Raw genomic sequence first — 20,481 nt, forward strand, 5'->3', positions numbered from 1 at the left:
ACAACTGAACCTCTTGATCACGTCAGCATGCTTTTATGCATTGAGTTGCAGCCACATGACTGGCTAATTAGACATTTGTATTAAGAGCGGGTGTACCCAATACAGTGTAGAGCACGTGCAGGCATTGTGGTTCAAGAACTTGTTCCTGTGTTCTTTGAGCGCTCACCCAAGAATCAAGTTGGTTTACAAAGGCAAATTGTGCCAAGATGATTCCAAATTGCTGAATATTTGCACTTAAACAGCACTCCCTGAGTGCACTGCTGCCTTCATCAAGGGCTTCTGGCCAATTCCGATCATGAGTGATGCTCTCCTCTCTCTCACCTTTTCCAGATAAGGACACGTCGCTACGGGATGGATTACTGATTTTCTTTCTGCTGGTGGCTCCACTGGTTATTGTGCTCGTGTACATGTTTATCAAAAGGAATGAGCTGAAACGAAGACTCTTTCGAACACGAAGGCACAAGTAAATGTTTTGCTCTTTATTTCAAGAAGAAATTTTGAAAAGCCAAAGTAAAAGAGAAAGTGTTTACAGGCAGTGCTTAAAATTGCTACAGTTTTGAATTGCACCTGTGTAAGTGATAAATTTTTTATGTTTGATTTGAAAACTTCCTTACCAATTTTCACTTCAGTGCATAACTTTAGTTAATCTGAAGTAGAAGCTCAGTAAAAGTGAAGGTATTTTCTCATACAGAACTCTAGGTTATGGAGGTACTTTGAGTTCCAGTTCTATGCTATGAAATATGACTTTCAATTTTATCCCCCCCCCCCCCCCCCCCCCAGCCAGATCCCATAAACAGCAGTGCTGTTGTGGCAATGGGACCTGCTTTTATTGATGGGATGTTGGGAGTACAAAGAGGATTTCAGTTTAATATCTCACCCGCAAGAAAATGAATGCATCTAGCAATGCTACTCCACTCAGTTCTGCACTGTACCGTCAGGGTTGTGGATTCAGATCTCAGAGTTGTATTGTAACCTGTGACCTTCTGACTTGACTGCAAAAGCTGTCGATGACAAGTAGAGTTCAAGCATTCTGAACTGCAATTATTCAATTTATTTTTGTTTGACAATGTGGGGGAAAAAAAAACCGTGTTTCTCCTAGTTTCTTGACCGCCTTGTTGCTTGGCAGTGAAACACATGCAGCCAGCTGGCACGCAGCCATTAAGCAGTTGTATGTCGAGGATGCTACGCTGGTCAATAGCGTTAACTTTCAGATGAGTTGTTAAATCACATAGTTCTGTCCAGTTTCCTGTTGAAAGCAAAGAAGGAATTTTTTCGATATTCCTTAATTAACCAAGTGCTGTAATCTGATAATTGGTAGAAAACTAAATGGATTAACGGACACTTTCCCCCCAGTTTCTTGGACCTTTCTCCGTATTTTGTTCACCAATCAATCAGAAGGATATTGTTCTTCAATAGTAGGTCACCTTAAAATGCTTTGATGGACTGGGGTTGCTATATACATTCACATTAGTCAACCTTTGTTACATAGTTGTATCTCTCTGGATGTTCTTGTATCAAAATACAATCCAACTTCCTATCATTCTGATAATTGGATATTGAAAGCTGTTGAGATTAACTAGGCCATTTTTATGAAAATTGAATTACCAATAGAAATTAATTATGTTGTTTTGCCTCTCCTAATGCATCTGCTTTAGGTCTGAAAGCACAGCAGGGCCAAGAAGAGCCCCGAATAACTTGCCAAAGGAAGGGGTGAGTGAAAGTGGCCTTGCAGTCACTCCTCCATCTGTTCTGGTGTTGTTGGGAAATGGCAAGGATAATTTTTAACACTGTCCTTAGAAACCATGTGTTTTGTAGCAAGATCTTGGTGATGTCTTGCTAACATGAATTTTCCACCTGTCTCTTTGTCTAGTTGCAAGAGCAACAGGGCACTCTCCCTCAGTAGAGGTGGCTGCAGATAGAAGGATTGAAGGGGAGTCGAGGAGAAGGCCCTTGCCAAAGTCAAAATTGAGTTTATTGTCAACTGCACAAGTACATGTAAGCATAGGTGCAACAAAAAACACACTTACAGCAAAATCACAATTCGCATCATATAAGCAGCATTCTCAAGAAGAACGTAAACAATTTTTACGAGAAAAAAAACACAATTGGAACAAATAAAAAAGTCTGTTTTGGTTCAAGTTGATTAGGGCTCGAGGCGCTGGGACCCCGATGTTGGCTTAGACTGTTGGCTTGGACCCAGGGCAGAGGGAGGAATAAGTGAGTCATTTTCAGGTAGGGAGGCTATGGCCAGTGTGTGCTACCGGGATCAAGTGCTGGGGCTCTGAATGCTCACAATCAGAATTAGTGACTCAGCTGAAAGGATCGACTGTAACATATTCACGTATGCTGACCGTAAATGTGGGTTGTGAGGAGAATGGGGCCGCAGTGGATACAGGTAAGTGGGTTAGGAACCAGCAGGTGGGATATATGATGAGGAAAGTCAGTGGAGTAAATTCAAAATGGCCAGCGGGAGCGTTGTTGGTGTCCAGAAAGATCTAGCTGTCCTTGTACTTGAATGGCTGGAAGTTAACATCAAGGTTAGCAGCAAGCCATTGGGAAGGTAAACTATATTGGCTTCAGTTCAAGTGGATCCGAACAGTTCATTCATTATACATTGTATCATATGACGTAGACGATCCATGACCACGATTGTGCCTGGCAAATTTTTCGACAGAAGTGGTTTGCCATTGCTGCCTTCTGGGCAGTGTCTTTACAAGATGGGTGAACCCAGCCTCCGTCGATACTTCAGAAGTTGCCTGGCATCAGTGGTCGCATAACCAGGACTTGTGATGTCCACCGGCTGCTCATACGACCATTCCCCACTTGCTCCCGTGGCTTCATGTGACTGATCGGTGGGGGTTGGGGTGGGTCTAAGTAGGTTGCAGGCTAGCGGAGGAGAGAAGTGCCTTATGCCCCCACCCTGCCACCTATACAAAGGTAAAACCTCCCCACACTGCAATTATACTGGACTGCACCTGGAATACTGTCATTCTCCAAGGAAGGATATACTTGAGGGAGAGCAGTAAAGGTTCATCAGTTTAATTTCTCAGACAGAGAGCAGATTAGGTTTGTACTTTGCAGCACTTTCAGATGCTCATCACATCTGGCAATATCTGTGAAAAGGGACAGTTCAGGTTGGAGAACTTCCATCAGGATTTTTGTGGACCTAGACTCTTTATGGTTTAGTACAAGAAGAATTAAACTTGCAGAAACTTAGAAAATTTTTAATGGGGAAGACACTGAGATGATGTTTCCTTGAACTGGGTTGCCTGGAACCTGGGGTCACAGATTGAACCTGGAGGTCAGCCATTCAGGACAGAGATAAAAGAATTTCTTCACTAAGAGATTGGTGAATTTTTAAAAATTCTGTAACCCAGAGGGCAGTAGAGTCTTGGCCTGTGCGTGTACTCAACATAGCAGCAGATCTTTTGATTTGAACTGAATGGAGGAATATGGAATTAGAGCAAGGAAGTGTCACCGGGCTAGAAGATCAGCCCTGTTCTTACTAAATGGAGGAGTAAGCACAAGAGGCTGAATGGCCTCCTCTCCTGATCCTTCCCACCTTCTTTGCAAGTGCCCATTTGACAATGCAGAAGAGCATCTCCAATGTTTGAACGAGAAGATGGAATTTCCCGGTAAGCATCTTAGGTTCTCCCTTTTGACTTGTGAACCGTGCCATTCTGTGAAGCCTGTAACCTTTCCCAGAAAGACCTGCTATTAAATCTCTACACCTGCCCTCTCTAAAATCTGGCGAATCAAGGTGGCACAATCGCTCAAAGGGCCTGTTCCTGTGCTGTACTGTTTATTCCTCGAGAATCCTCTCATCCTCGACCTGTTTTTCCTGCTCATTTATTGCCATGAAGTCTAGTGCTTACAATCTGCTGAAATGTATGGTTTAACAAAGTATGACCGCTCAAGACTTCTCTCCACTACTAGTTGTGAGGGTCGAAGTGAGTTCCGAGTTGGAACCTGCCAACACCGAGCATTAGATAGTTTAGGACTTCTGTCTTTTATCTTTTAGATGCAGCAATAATATGTTTTATTTTTAAAATACCAGGTCCAATTAATACCAGCCCAAGAGGTAAGTTGTCTTAATCCTCAGGGAGACCTTTTGGGAATTTCTTAGAGTTGGTGTTCTGACCCTCTGCTTTTGTAAAGTGTTTGATGAGAAAGGTGGGGATTTCATGAAATACAAGCACACAAAGTTCCTCTGTTCTGTGCAGAAATTCACCTTAAAATCGGCTGGACTGAAAGTAAGCTTTATTTGATGTAAAGCACAATAAGCGAGCCATATATGTGAAAAGATCACTGTCAATGTCACTGTGAAGACCAAACCAATTTTTAAAAAATCTAAGCGTCTTGTGACACTTGTTCACAACGCAGGCTTGCTAAACTTTGGAAATAATAATTTGTTAACGTGCCCCTGCCTACTCCAGCCGAGATGCATGAATTCGGAGAACTTTGTGTTTTTTAGGAAATATTTAAATCTGAAATAAAAACAGAAGATGTTCGATACGGTCAACAGCTCTGGAAGGAGAATCAGAAATTATGTTTAGGGTCAGTGACCATTCGCCACAACTGTTTCTGCCTGGCCTGATGAGCATATCCAGCATTTTCTGTTTTTATTTCAGATTTCCATCACCTGCAGTTTTTTTGTCTGTTTTGCAGTTTTGAATTAACTTTGCATGCTTGTAACTGACCATGAGTTTAACATTCACAGTAACAGCATCTACATTTTGCTGCATTGTAGAGGCAAAAGGAAGTAAATACCTTTGGAAAGATGGAAACTTGTATTGACTTCAGGATGAATTGTGTCCTGCTGTTACTGTAACTGTTACCCACCATGGCTTCAGATTGTTAAAGGGGCTAAAATCTGCCCTAGACTGACCTTTATCCCTGGCTGCAAGTACTAAACACTGTATACAATGGAACTAAGCATTGTTGTCTGAGTACAACGTACTGCATAGTGTGATTATAACTACTGACAGGGAATAAACGCCTAGGCTTAGTTGTCTTCCTGTTTAAACCTATTTAAATGTGATTTGTTGGTGGATGATTAATGAGACTGTGATTTGCTGTTGTCTGATGCATAGCTGAATTAATCTGCAAAGATAAGTTAATGGCTGCCTCCCTGCCGATAATTGATGTGTTGATGATGCTTAAAACAGTATATGAAATGTTTTTATCTCCTCTGGGGTTAGTGCAGACTTGAGGGTAGGTTTGGGTGTGCTCCTATCTGGGTGATCGGCTTGTCGAGGAGAAGTGATGAAAGAAACTGAAGGAGAATAAATTGCAGGGTAACAGGGAGGGAAGTTTTCTATATTCTCTGATTGGCTTAAGACATCAGAGGTGGTTGTCTCAAGCCAAGTCAATGCATTAATTCTCCTGACAAATCTTAAGCTCTCCTACACACTAGGAGAAATGTACAATGTACTCACTCACAGGGCAAATGTGCACTGGAGATTGGGATTGAAGAAATGTTGTGTAAGATGATGACCATCTCTTGAGCTCAGTGTCGTTGCTTGCTGTGTCTTTACCATCTTGACTCCCCGTGTTGCTGCCTTCAAGGAACTCATACTCCAAGTTCTCACTGCTCAAAGGCACTCCCCAGGCAAATTGTTTCAGTGTATTTTCTGGCTTGGTTGAACTTCACAAAATACATCACTTTAGCACTTGTCTGAGTTAACTTCCACCCGCCATTCCCTGGTCCACTTCCCTAGTTTATCTATATCCCATTGTAGCAACTCTCTTCACTGTACAAACTATGCCACCAATTATGGGGTCATCAACAAATCTGGTAATCTATATCCACCTTCATTCTGATGGAAATCACTAATTTTTAAAAATTAACTCGGGAGTGTGACAGAACAGAGGAATCTTCAGTTTCAGGTTTCAATAGGAGTGTGGAAATGTACAGCAAGTTGTCTGCTATGTCCTACCTCCTCCATGCTGACCATGATCCCAACTTACTTGTGATGCTGTATCCTTCTGTTCCTTTCCTCCCCGAGTCTCTGTTCAAATGCCTTTTCATGGAACAAAGAATATAGAAGGGAACGACACAGGAACAGGCCCTTCACTCCATGTCTCTGCTGAGCATGATGCCAAGTTAATCTTTTCTGCCTGCACATGATCCCTCTCCTCCCTGCATACTCGTCTATCAATCTCAAAGCCTCTTAACCACTGCCGTCACCGCCAGTATTGTGTCTGCTTCCCCTATCAGCCCATTCCATGGACCCAACACCCCCTGTGGAAGAGGAAAAACTTGCCTGCACATTTCCTCCTTTGAACTTTGCCCCTCTTGCCTTAAATGCATGTCCTCTAGTACTTGACATTTCTAGCATGGCACAGAGTTTCTGACTGTCTAACTTATCTATGTTTCTCAGTGTTATAAACTTCCATTGGCCTCTGATGCTACAGAGAATGCTAGTCCAACCTCTGTATCTCAGACTGTCTAATCCAGGCAGCATCCTGGCAAAACTCTTCTGTACCCTCTCCAAAGCCTCCACGTTCTTCCTGAAATGGAGCGGGGGAGAGATCAGATATGCACATGATACTGCAAGCACAGCCCAACCAAAGTTTTATATAGCTTCATCTGACTCTTGTACTCAATGGTCCAACTAATAAAGACTAGTGTCGTTGTAATGGCACTTTCAGTGGGCTATGGATCTGGGCCAAAAGATCCCTCTGTACATCAGTGCTGTTCAGGGCCTGCCATTTTATGAGCAAACACGAGGAAATCTGCAGATGCTGGAAATTCAAACAACACACACAAAATGCTGGTGGAACACAGCAGGCCAGACAGCATCTATAAGGAGAAGCACTGTCGACGTTTTGGGCCGAGACCCTTCGTCAGGACTAACTAAAAGGAAAGATAGTAAGAGATTTGAAAGTAGTGGGGGGAGGGGGAAATGCGAAATGATAAGAGAAGACCGGAGGGGGTGGGATGAAGCTAAGAGCTGGAAAGGTGATTGGCAAAAGTGATACAGAGCTGGAGAAGGGAAAGGATCATGGGACGGGAGGCCTCGGGAGAAAGAAAGGGGTGGGGGGGGGGGGGGGAAGCACCAGAGGGAGATGGAGAACAGGCAGAGTGATGGGCAGAGAGAGAGAGAAAAAAACAAACAAACAAACAAACAACTAATTATGTCAAGGATGGGGTAAGAAGGGGAGGAGGGGCATTAACAGAAGTTAGAGAAGTCAATGTTCATGCCATCAGGTTGGAGGCTCGGTATCACTTTCGCCAATCACCTTTCCAGCTCTTAACTTCATCCCACCCCCTCCGGTCTTCTCCTATCATTTTGCATTTCCCCCTCCCCCCACTACTTTCAAATCTCTTACTATCTTTCCTTTCAGTTAGTCCTGACAAAGTGTCTCGGCCCGAAACGTCGACAGTGCTTCTCCTTATAGATGCTGCCTGGCCTGCTGTGTTCCACCAGCATTTTGTGCCTGCCATTTTATGTATGATTTCCCCTTGGATTTGACCCTCCAGAATGCATCATCTTCCACTTGCCCAAATAAAACTCTATCTGCCATTTCTCTGCCCATATCTATAACTCATCTACATCTTGGTGTGGCTTTTGACAACCACCTTCACTGTCCACAACACCACCAATCCTTGTGTCATCTGCAAACTTCCTAGTGCAGCTATCTACGTTGTCATCCATATATGTCCCTGCAGTGATTGCTGCAGAATACCACATATCTCCAAACATCCAGCATGAAAAACACTCCTCTGCCTCTATTCTGTCTTCTGTGGCAAGCCAATCTGAGTCCAAACTACCAAGTCATCATCGATTTCTGTAACTTTCAATAACCAACCCCTCCACCCCCTTTTTTGTCTTCATCCCACCACCCTCATAAACCCCCTCTCCTCTGCAGCTATTGCAGCTGATCTCCCCTCCCAGCCTCCTTCCCATTATTACGTGCTCCACTGTCCTCTCCAATAAGATTCCACCTTCAGCCCCTTTTCACTGCCACATGCCACCTCCCAGCTTTTTACACCATTCCCACTGTCATCCTCCCTCCCCCAGCTTGTCTATCACACTCCTCAGCTGGATCCACCTCTCACCCACCAGCTCTGTTTCCCTTTGCCTTTTAACATTGGCTATCTCCTCCTTTCTTTCCAGCCCTGGTGAAGGGTCTTGACCTTCATTAATCCTCCATTTCCCTCCCCTGACCAGCTGAGTTCCTCCAGCGCCTTTCTGCATTGCTACCAAGTCAGTGTGGATCGCATACATGAGCCTACCGTGCAATACTTTGTCAAAAGCCTTACTAAAATCCATGTAAGCAACATTCGCTGCCCTGCTCTTATCAATCAGCTTCTTAATTTACTCAAAAAGAAACTGAGTCAAGTTTGTGACCGACTCTGAATGTTGTATTTCTACTTGTCCCTCCTCCTCCTCCTCTGTCAGATTCGTCAACCTCAGTGTGGGGAAAACTCACCCCTGAGATCTCCTCGAATGTTGCAGAAAATCTGTTTGGCATTTGTGTGAAAATAAATAAAATACTTTACAATATTGTCATCTCCACTTGCCACATGGCGTGCTTGCTTAGTTGCTTTCAGTTCTGATTCTGTACTATACCACAGAATCCATTTTATCAGCTTCTTCAGCGGATGAATTACTGGGAGGCATTCTTCTGTTTCTACAAATTACATGCTTTTATTTTTTTTTAAATAGGTTGGTCCAACGAGGACAACAGTGCCAACATATGTAAACAGACCACCACAGCTGACACCATCCAGGTATGTTCCTTCCTAACTATAAATGTGTGTACAGTATTCCCCCATCAGTGTTAAAAGTTGGTCACTTGTCGGTTTCAAGTTCCAGCTTCCTGTCCCCCTTTTTCTTTCTAACCCCTGGTTCATTAGAGCCTGGGTTCTGCCAGACTAGAAGCTAGCTGGTGTTGTTTGGAGGTTTCCCCACTAAAAGCCATCTGAAGTACAAATGAGAGCCATTGGCCTGCTTTTTGTGTTCTGTCTCTGGTTGTCGCTTCAGTAATCCTATCGTCCTGTTTCTGGTGTCAGCTGCTGTGCTGGCGGGACAGCCATAGCTCACTCTCCCTCTGATACAGAGCATGTGTGAGGGAAGCAGTTCTGAATAAGATCCGTGAACAAAGCTAGGACAGGTTAGCCAGACACAGTTGGGGCACTTTCATGATCTTGGGGCACTGCTGGCAAGGAAGGAGATCTGAACAGCAAGACACCAAATGGGACCATGTTCTCCTCAGGTCCACATTCCTATCTGTGCGGGAGACTGCAGAGATTCACTAGGTTTGGAGGACTGCAGTTAGGGACAAACGCTGGTTAGGCCTGCCTTATTTTCCCATCATCCAAAGAGGCCGAGGGATGAGCTGGTAGAACTATATAAGATAATGAGAGGCAGAGATAGGGTAGATAGTTGGAATTTCTTTCCTCTGATAAGGAGGGAGGGGTTATCGAGTGGTCTTCGTCTTAAGGTGGGGGGAAGGAGTTTTAAACAGGATCTGGGATGTATGGTTTTTACACAAAGTGGCTGATGCTTGGAACATGTCGCCAGAGGAGTTAGTGGAATAGAGTGTAATTACAATGCCTCTTCAGGCACTGAAATAAGCAAGGTGTAGAAACAGACAAATGAGATTAGTGCAGATAAAGCCAGTGTGTAAGTGATGAGCCAAATAGCCAGGAGGCCTGTTTCTGTACTGAATTTCATTCTCTAGTTCATCATGAATCTTCCTCAGTTTTCTGACTATTTACTTCAACCCTTTGAGGAAGAGCATCTGTCAAAGAGAAAATCCTTCTGCTCTTCTCTGTCTGAAGTATGTAGCCCTTTTTTTTGAAGCAGTGGTGGAAAAGACTACAGCAGATATAATTTGCCGATGAGGAATATGTATCGGTGAGGCCAACACGCGAGCTCCAATACTTCATCGCTTGCCACAAGCTTCACCGCAAGCTTTTTTGTGTGTACAAGTTATCGCAGGATTTTCATGGCAAAGTGTGTCGTGTTCTGGATGCAGGCTTGCAGTTTATATTGTTATTGCCATTCTGTACTCAGAGAATCAGTTCACAGCTTCTGATGTTGTGCCGTGCCCTGAGAAGAGGGTTAAAGGGGGCAGGATGGGCCTTCCAAAGCAGTCATTGGAAACCCGGTGCCTCTCTGGACAAGGGGAAACCTGGGAGCTCCGTTTTCAAATTGTCATCAGCTTGAGTTATTTTATTTAGCGGTACAGAGCAGCAACAGTCCAAAGAGCCTGTGCTGCCCAATGACATCTATGTCACCTATTAGCTGCCTCATCTGTATGTGACTGGATTGTGGGAAGAAACAGGAGCGCCCGGAGGAAATCCACGCAGTCACGGGAAGAAGGTAAATATTCCTTACAGACGGTGGCTGGAATTGAACTCGGGTCACTGTAGGAGCATTGCACTAATGGCTCTGCTGCAGTGCCACCCCTCTTGTATCCCCCATGACCTTTCGAGACTCCAGACATGTCCTTGGCACCTGCTTAAGCTCAGCTGCAAACATAGTGAAAGGTTGGATGTGAATTTGTCTGGAAAGCCCACTGATTCCAGCTCCACTTCTATCTGTGGTGGGGGCACACTTGCAAGCACAAATATTCGTGATGTTATGGACGGAGTGAATAAGGTGGGATGTTTGGTTTATTTTGGTGCATTCACCAATTCTCCTCAAATCCTAACGAAGTAAAGTCGCTGCTATGCTCTCTTCATGATTGCATCAATATGTTGGGGGAGAAAGGTCAGCCTGTCTTGTCACTGATTTATCTTGCGTTTTGAAAGTTGCAATGTACTGGCGTAGTTTTACTTCTTTCTTTTGCTACCCAGTGTTACATTGGTCCCAGTGTAAGCTCATGGCTAAATGCACCAAAGGGAGAATTGCTGGGCTTGTGTGAGAGGGAGCTGAAGAGAGTGGGATCAATAGGAATTGGCATGGGCTTGATGATGGGCCAGATGGGCTCCTTCTGTCTAAAGATGCAATAAAACCTGGCCCATGCTTTCCCTTCAAACATGAACATTCTACTATTACGTCGTGCGTGTAAATTCCCATCAGGGCTTGGGAATCAGGCAGGAAAAGTACCATGAACTCGAAGTGTGGGATGGCCGACCTTTCTCCCCTTCCCAGTGCGCTTCTGGGATCTTGATTCACAGATTTGGGATGTTGTGTGAAATTTTGCGAAGGTCTGTTATTCTGGGACTTCCAAAGAAGCATCACTTCCCTTCAAGTTATTGTTTCTGTGATCCTCAGCTTTGAACAGGAGCTTGCCTTTGAAAAGTGAAAGAATGGGTGCTTTTGGTCAAAAGATTAACACCACCTACACAAGTTAACTGGGATATTCAGGATAATATTGTTAATCAGGATAATAAGCTGAATTACTGGGTTATTCCATTACTAAGTCTGGGTGTTGTGATAACTTTGTTTTTATCCTACTGAAAGTGTTTTTTTTAATTAAATTCTAGGCCAGCACCAGCTCGACCTGTGCCTTCAAGACCTGTTCACCCACCCCAGAGGGTCTAGCTTATTATTACACTTGCAGCGTAGCTACTCAGTCCAGATAGTTCTATGATCAGTGCTCAGTATACTCCACCTCGACAAGCTCCCTGAGTGTCAACGGACTTCTGTCTGAGCCAGACTGATCAGCAGGATTTTCCTGCACTGTACATGTGCTTCACTAGTTCTCAAGAAAACGGAGTGTCTGCGGTTCCCAGTCTCTGAAGGAACATTGCAACTGAATACCTCTTACGTGTCTCTTTTATAAAAAAAAATCATGATTATCTGGAGTGATTATGTTGTACGCTTTAGTTACTTTGAAGAAACCCTGATGTTTCTACGCACTGGCCACGAGTGGTCACCAGCTATCAGATACCCAAATGCCCAATAGAACAGGAAGGGAATAATCCATTACTACTGAGGACTAATCTGAAACTTTTAACTAATCATGTCCCTCCATAGATGCTACCAAACATGCTGAGTTCCTCCAACACTTTGTGTGTGTGTGTGTGTGTTGCTTCAAATTTCCAGTATCTGCAGTCAGGACTATCATCAATGACGTATCATGAAATTTATTGTTGTGCATCAGCAGTACAGTGCAATACACAAAATATACTCTAAAATACATTAATAATGCCAAGGAGGAATAATGAGGTAATGTTCAGAGATTTGTGGGCCTTTCAGAAATCCAATAGAGGGGAAGAAGCTGTTCCTAATACGTTGAGTTTGGGTCTTTAGATTTCTGTACCTCCTCTCCGTCTCTTATAACAAGAGGTTATGTCTTGGATGGTGAGGGTCCTTAACGATCAATGCTGCTTTCTTGAGGCGCTGCCAGACTAATATTGGTGCAGCTCTGAGCCATGTTAAAGTAAAACCTTTTAACACTACTGTAATTAAAAAAAAATAATAAAGTAACTTCCCCAAGTCCTTTCGTTCACAAATTTAAATTGGCCTGCTGTTCTGAAACTGACCTATATTTTTTTTTGTAAAAGAATGACAAAATTGGTCAGAAAACTAGCCCAGTACTTTGCTAATTTTGGGTTCCTGCAACATAGTTTGAACAGGAAAACTTATAATCTTGGTTAATTATTTAATTGGTAGATGAACAACATTCTAAATTGCATTGGGTTGATCTGTTTTTAAGAGAAAGGCTAACATCAGCATGACATTTTAAGATTAAGACTTATTGGAGTTCAAGATTGAAGTTACAAAGGTGGCCAGATATTCTGGGTCTTTGTCTTTTGGGTACTTTGGGTCATCTGAGTTTCATGCAAGTTCATCAGAGTACTGAAACAGGTTATATTTTGTATCAGTAGTAAGGATATGAAGGCTGTACCTTAACTATGGGCTGTGTGATCCACCAGTGACCTTCCAGAGAACAACAGGATGCTGCAGCTAAAAGCTTGGGTGTTTTTACAAGTGTATTATCTATTTTTAGATTTCATGCGTATATATATATATATATATGCATATCTATTATACAGATGAATTTAAGTGACATCCTTGGAGTGAATTGGAGCTTGGAATCCAGGTCACAGTGTTTTGTAGAATCTTCGGAGACAGCCTTGCTGGTCCCTGCAGATACCCCCGGAGATGCCCCTCATTGTATATCCTCTATCTTTTTTCACTTGAATATTTGCACTTTTTGATTTACAATGATTACTGTATATCATTTTCAAAGATACTGATAATTTTTTCTTAAGAGATGTAAAGAAGTTATGCATACATAAATTACAGATGGCTTTTATTTAATCTGTACAAAATACAATGATGCAATAAAGATGATTTTTTTTCTAATATGAAGTATTCATTTAAACTGATCTGCTAGGGTGTTTTCTCATCGGGGGTGGAGAGGGTCAGCAACTTTAAATTCCTCAGTGTTACCATTTCAGAGAGTCTGTCTTCAGAGAAGCGACTATTCCAGTGGCTGTCCCCCTTAATAATAAGTATTCCTCTTTGAGTACTGTTGGGGGGGGGGGGGGGGTATGGCCAACCTGGGGGAAGTAACAGTAGTTGTGGCTCTGGCACAGAGTCTGGCCCTGTGGCTCAGAAGGGTAGGGAAAGGATGAGGATGGCAGCAGTGATAGGGGGTTCTATAGTTAGGGGGTCAGACAGGTGATTCTGTGGACGCAAGAAAGAAACGCGGATGGTAGTTTGCCTCCCAGATGCCAGGATGATACTGATCGCATCCACGATATTTTGAAGTGGGAAGGAGAACAGCCAGAGGTCGTGGTACATGTTGGTACCAATGACATAAGTAGGAAACGGGAGGAGGTCCTGAAAGAAGACTACAGGGAGTTAGGAAGGATTTAGATTTCTGAACTATTGGGACCTCTTCTGGGGCAGGTGTGACCTGTACAAAAAGGATGGGTTGCACTTGAATCCCAGGGGGATCAATATCCTGGTGGGGAGATTTGCTAAGGCTATTGGGAGAGTTTAAACTAGAATTGATGAGGGTGGGAACTGAACTGAAATGACGGAGGAAAAGGAGGTTGTCTCACAAATAGAGAAAGCTTGGAGACTGCGAAAGGAAGGATAGGCAGGTGATAGAGAAGGGTTGTGCTCAGTCTGATGGTTTGAGATGTGTCTATTTTAATGCGAGGAGTATCACGAATAAAGCGGATGAGCTTAGAGCGTGGATCAGCACTTGGAGCTATGATGTTGTGGCCGTTACAGAGACTTGGATGGTGCAGGGGCAGGAATGGCTACTTCAAGTGCCAGGCTTTAGATGTTTCAGAAAGGATAGGGAGGGAGGCAAAAGAGGTGGGGGTGTGGCTCTGCTGATCAGAGATAGTGTCACAGCTGCAGAAAAGGAGGAAGTCATGGAGAGGTTGTCTATGGAGTCTCTGTGGTGGAAGTTAGGAATAAGAGGGGGTGAATAACCCTACTGGGTGTTTTTTATAGATCACCCAATAGTAACAAGGACATTGAGGAGCAGATAGGGAGACAGATTCTGGAAAGGAGTAATAATAACAGGGTTGTAATCACAAAGTACACTGCAGATGCTGTGGTCAAAGCAACACGTACAACATGCTGGAGGAACTCAGCAGGTCGGGCAGCATCTGTGGAAACAAACAGAACGTTTCGGGCCGAGAACCTTCATCAGGACTGAAGAGGGAGGGGCAGGGGCCCAATAAATTGATAATAACAGGGTTGTTGTGGGAGATTTTAATTTCCCAAATATTGATTGGCATCTCTCTAGAGTGAGGGGTTTAGATGGGGTGGAGTTTGTTAGGTGGTTTCAGGAAGGTTTCTTAACACAACATGTGGATAAGCCTACAAGAGGAGAGGCTGTACTTGATTTGGTATTGGGAAATGAAGCTGGTCAGGTGTTGGATCTCCCAGTGGGAGAGCATTTTGGAGATAGTGATCACAATTCTCTCTACTTTGGAGAGGGATAGGAACAGACAAGTTAGGGAAATGTTTAATTGGAGTAAGGGGAAATATGAGGCTATCAGGCAGGAACTTGGAAGCATAAATTGGAAACAAATGTTCTCAGGGAAATGTGCTGAAGAAACGTGGCAAACGTTCAGGGATATTTCCGTGGGGTTCTGAGTAGGTACTCTGAATGAGACATGAAAAGGATGGTAGGGTATAAGATCCGTGGTGCACAAAGGGTGTTGTAAATCTAGCCAAGAAGAAAAGAAGAGCTTATGAAAGGTTTAAAAAAAACTAGGTAATGATATGAGTTTGATTAACAGGACTGGATGTTACAATCCCTAAAGTTTCTGCACTGCACTTGACTTGAGTGGAAGTAGTTCTTAAAGATGACCACTAGATGATGTTACTACCATTACGACGCATCTTCAGATGTGTACCTTGCTGTCACTGGGTGTTTCTGCCTTTTATCACGAGACACCCTCAGCCGAGGCAGGCCCACCACAGGCTGATTAGACCTGGGTGCGTGTCTCCAGATGGTCACTTGGCAGCCGAGACAGCATCCCTTCTTTCCAGCCACAGCCAGTGACTGCTCGTTTCGGCAGCATTAGCAAGTGCTTTGATTGCCTTTCTATGGGCCTGCCCTCTGACTCCTACTTCCCTCAACAGCCTTGGGGTAGGCTGGCTAGAAGATCATAAGGCTAGCAGGAAGGAGCTTAAGAATGAAATTAGGAGAGCCAGAAGGGGCCTTGAGAAGGCTTTGGCGGACAGGATTAAGGAAAGCCCCAAGGCATTCTACAGGTATGTGAAGAGCAAGAGGAGAAGACATGAGAGAATAGGACCAATCAAGCGTGACAATGGAAAAGTGTGTATGGAACTGGAGGAAATAGTGGAGGTACTTAATGAATACTTTGCTTCAGTATTCACTATGGAAAAGGATCTTGGCGATTGTAGGGATGACTTGCAGTGGACTGAAAAGCTTGAGAACGTAGTTATCAAAAAAGAGGATGTGCTGGAGCTTTTGGAAAGCATCAAGTTGGATAAGTCACTGGGACTGGATGAAATGTACCCCAGGCTACTGTGGGAAGCGAGGAAGGAGATTGCTGAGCCTCTGGTAATGATCTTTGCATCATCAATGAGGATTGGAGGGTTGCATATGTTGTTCCCTTATTCAAGAAAAGGAGTAGGGATAGCCCAGGAAATTACAGGCCAGTGAGTCTTACTTCAGTGTTGGTAAGTTGATGGAGAAAATCCTGAGAGGCAAGATTTATGAACATTTGGAGGGGCATAATATGATTAGGAATAGTCAGCATAGCTTTGTCAAAGGCAGGTCATGCCTTACGAGCCTGATTGAATTTTTTGAGGATGTGACTAAACATATTGCCGAAGGTAGAGCAGTAAATGTCGTGTATTGGATTTTAGCAAGGCATTTGATAAGGTACCCCATGCAAGGCTTATTGAGAAAGTAAGGAGGCATGGGATCCAAGGGGACATTGCTTTGTGGATCCAGAACTAGCTTGCCCACAGAAGGCAAAGAGTGGTTGTAGACGGGTCATATTCTGCATGGAGGTCGGTGACCAGCGGTGTGCCTCAGGGATCTGTTCTGGGAGCCCTACTCTTTGTGATTTTTATAAATGACCTGGATGAGAAAGTGGAGGGATGGGTTAGTAAATTTGCAGATGACACAAAGGTTGGGGGTGTTGTGGATAGTGTGGAGGGCTGTCAGAGGTTACAATGGGACATCAATAGGATGCAAAACAGGGCTGAGAAGTGGCAGATGGAGTTCAACCCAGATAAGTGTGAGGTGGTTCATTTTGGTAGGTCAAATATGATGGCAGAATATAGTATTAATGGTAAGACTCTTAGCAGTGTGGAGGATCAGAGGGATCTTGGGGTCCGAGTCCAGAGGACACTCAAAGCTACTACGCAGGTTGACTCTGTGGTTAAGAAGGCATACAGTGTATTGGCCTTGTTGCAGCTACATAGGACCCTGGTCAGACCCCACTTGGAGTACTGTGCTCAGTTCTGGTCGCCTCACTACAGGAAGGACATGGAAACCATAGAGAGGGTGCAGTGGAGATTTACAAGGATGTTGCTTGGATTGGGGAGCATGCCTTATGAGAATAGGTTGAGTGAACTTGGTCTTTTCTCCTTGAAGCAACGGAGGATGAGAGGTGACCTGATAGAGGTGTACAAGGTGATGAGAGGTATTGATCATGTGGATAGTCAGAGGCTTTTCCCCAGGGTTGAAATGGCTAGCACGAGAGGGCACAGTTTTAAGGTGCTTGGAAGTAGGTACAGAGGAGATGTCAGGGGTAAGTTTTTTACGCAGAGAGTGGTGAGTGCGTGGAATGGGCTGCCGGCGGCGGTGGTGGAGGTGGAAATGATAAGGTCTTTTAAGAGACTCCTGGATGGCTACATGGAGCTTAGAAAAATAGAGGGCTACGGGTAAAGCCTAGGTAATTCTAAGGTAGGGACATGTTCGGCACAACTTTGTGGGCCGAAGGGCCTGTATTGTGCTGTATGTTATCTATGTTTCTATGTCCTGGGCCCAGCATGTAAGTACAATTACAAAGGACCACTTCAGCACCTCTACTTCTTTAGGAATTTGTGAAGATTTGCCATGGCATGTAAAACTTTTACAAACTTTCATAGATGTGTGGTGGAGAGTATATTGACTGGCTGCATCACAGCCTGGTATGAAAACACCATTGCCCTTGAGAGGAAAATCATACTAAAAGTAGTGGATACTGCCAAGTCCATCATGGCTAAAGCCCTACCCACCATTGAGCACATCTACATGGAGTACTGTCACAGGAAAGCAGCAACCATAGTCAAGGATCCCCACCATCCAGGTCGTGCTCTGTTCTCACTGCTGTCATCAGGAAGAAGGAACAAGAGCCTCAGGACCCACACCACCAGCTTCAGGAACAGTCATTACCCCTCAGCTAACAGGCTCTTGTATCAGAGAGAAGATTTCACTCAACTTCACTCACTCCATTGCTGAGTTGTTCCGACAATGGATTCACTTTCAAGGACTGTTCGTCTCATGTTCTTGATATTTTTTGCTCATTTATTTTTATTATGTTTTTCATTTGCGTTTGTACAGTTTGATGTCTTTTGCACATTGACCGTTTGCCCATCCTTTTGGGTGTGGTCTTCACACGATTCTTTTGTTTCTTGGATTTACTGTCTATACCCACAAGAAAATGAACCTCAGGGTTGTACAGTATATGGTGTCATCCTGTATATGTACTTTGATAATAAATTCAGTTTGAACTTTGAGAGATTTACAGCGAAATGTATAGTTATTGGTCTGCTGAATAAAGTGAATAATATTCACATCTTCAATAAGTATTTACAACATTGTGCAATTCCTGCGTGCAGTAACTGCTTAATAAAACGTGTTTCAATTTCAAACCTAAATACCCTAAATCTCTGCATGTGAATAAACCAGCCGAGGACTGCTTTACACACATCGGGGCTAATGTTGAAAAGGGAGGGGAAGATGCTTCAGATGGTGGGAATAGTGAGAGCAGTCCCCCACTTCCTCACTCCACTCTGGTCAGTAAGTTAGGAGAAAATTACATACCAGGCTACTCAGAAACGGGTTCATAAATGCAATGGCACTGGAAACATAATAGGGAAATGAGCTGGATGCACTTGGCAACTCAGGCAGCACCTATGGAGGGAAATGGTTAATAAACATTCAGACTTTTCAGAAAGAACTGCGTATTTACTGAGAGAGAGTGGAATAGGCCTTTCCACACCTTCGAGCCCTGCTGCCCAGCAGTCTCCCAATTTAATCCTAGCCTAATCGCGGGACAGTTTACAATGACCAATTAACCTACCAACTGGTACATCTTTGGACTGTGGGAGGAAACCCATGCGGTCAGGGGGAGAACGTACAAACTCCTTACAGGCAGCAGCGGGCATTTTAGTGGAGTGCACAAGAATTCAGAGGTTCTGTGCGGAATATCCTCAAAAAACAGTGACAGGGAGGAAATGTTGCAGTATTCTTCTGTTCCCCCACCTCCAAGCCCATGGTCTTGACTTCTAAGGAGCCCGAGAGCAGCAGATGCATTGGCAACACACCGACAACAGGTTCTCCAGCAAGTCACATGCAACTCTGACTCGGAACTATGTTGTTCATTCCTTATTAGCACTGGGTCTCCCCTTCACCACAATGGGGCCTCTTTCACCAGAAGGAAATGCCTCACCGCCACTTTCTCGAGGGCAGTTAGGGAAGGACAATTAATTTGGGCTTTGCCAGTGGAGCATGAATGATGTTACTGATGATGCATATAGACAGGAAAGACCTCAAAGAAATCTGAATATTTTGGCCCGTAAGTTTGATTGCTGTACTGGTACATTTCCCCAGGTCCCCGTGTGTGTAACCTGTGAACCCCAACCTTGCCACTACTGTGCCTTTGGATTGCGTTGTTCGATGTATCACCCTGGCCATTCTCTTTTCTCTCTTCTGCCAGATGCAGCATGAAAACCAGGATGTTTGGACTTCAAAACAGCTTCATCCCCACTGTTACCAGACTTCTGAACCGGTCATCCCATTCACGTCCCCTTCCCAGTGTTGCTGCCACACTCCCAGGCCCTTAATTCTACATTGTCTGCTATTGTTACCGTTCCCTTTCTGCACTGCTTCAGTTTGCACGACTGTACTTTGTTGTTTGTGCTTGTTGCTGTCTTATTCTTTTACTTACTATTACCGTGCACATTGATTCCTCTGTGAGCTTTGCGGCAGCAAGGAATTTCAACGCACCCCGGCGTATATGACAATAAACCGCTCTAAATCTGGGTATCCAGTGAATCCATCCTCTTACCTGACCAGCTCTGAATCCCATGAACACCGTGTGGAGAGAGAGAGAGGGAAAAACTGCCGAGGTCCCAAATTTCAGCCCAATCCACAGGCGTTCTTCCCCAAGAGCTTCCCACAGTGAATCTTTGCTAATGCAGGGAATTCGCTGAAACTTGCAGGTTTTTTTTGGTCTCTCGGATGTTATTAAATGCAATATGAATACACAGGTGATTTTTCAGATCTCACCTGATACTGCAATAAGTGTCCCAGTGAAGTTACTATGTTTGAAGGGAGAGTGGAGAAGCACTGGTCAGTCTGAAGTGAGTGCAGTCCCTGATCGTGCTGAGTTAAACGGGAGTACGGGAACTGAAGCAGCAAAGGAGCACGACTGAACCATTAGCTTATCCAGATAGTGGATCGTCAGAGTTTTACTGCACTAGATATTTACACTTAATGGTATCCAAAACAGCACTGAAACAGAGAGGACAAGGGTGAAGGAGTGTAGTAGATATTTATCTGCTTTTACTAGGGAGGAACAAATCCAAAGAAAGGCGCCACCATAGGAAATCTGAAGCACAGAGAGTCGCCTTCCTTCAAGACCGAAACAATAGTCAATTGCAGATTTCAATGCCAGGAAACCACTAGGGACTGCACTCAGACCAGCTGTTCATCTCCCTGCCACACCCGAAAGGCCCTTTTGTAAACCAGCCAGACAAGGTGTGGCTCTCAAACCTAATTTGTGTGCACTTTTAAAACAAAAGATTATTTCTGCAAATTTTCAATCCAATTACAACACTGAGCTTTGATGTTCAA

The 20,481-nt window shown here is 44.1% G+C and overlaps 1 protein-coding gene across 2 annotated transcripts in view; it reads left to right on the forward strand.

Annotated features, from left to right (window-relative positions):
• The window catches only part of LOC140734335 (disintegrin and metalloproteinase domain-containing protein 9-like), a 150,719-nt gene extending 137,445 nt beyond the window's left edge, over positions 1-13,274 (forward strand). The window contains exons 19-23 of one of the 2 annotated variants that reach the window (XM_073058150.1): positions 331-463; positions 1,656-1,710; positions 4,058-4,081; positions 8,676-8,740; positions 11,447-13,274. In XM_073058150.1, the coding sequence (XP_072914251.1) occupies positions 331-463; positions 1,656-1,710; positions 4,058-4,081; positions 8,676-8,740; positions 11,447-11,504 (335 nt within the window). In that variant the 3' untranslated portion in view covers positions 11,505-13,274. The remainder of the gene's footprint in view (positions 1-330; positions 464-1,655; positions 1,711-4,057; positions 4,082-8,675; positions 8,741-11,446) is intronic. The other variant, XM_073058160.1, reaches the window with a different exon arrangement.
• Positions 13,275-20,481: the final 7,207 nt, after the last annotated feature.

This window comes from Hemitrygon akajei, chromosome 1 (assembly GCF_048418815.1).
Source record: "Hemitrygon akajei chromosome 1, sHemAka1.3, whole genome shotgun sequence".
NCBI lineage: Eukaryota > Metazoa > Chordata > Chondrichthyes > Myliobatiformes > Dasyatidae > Hemitrygon > Hemitrygon akajei.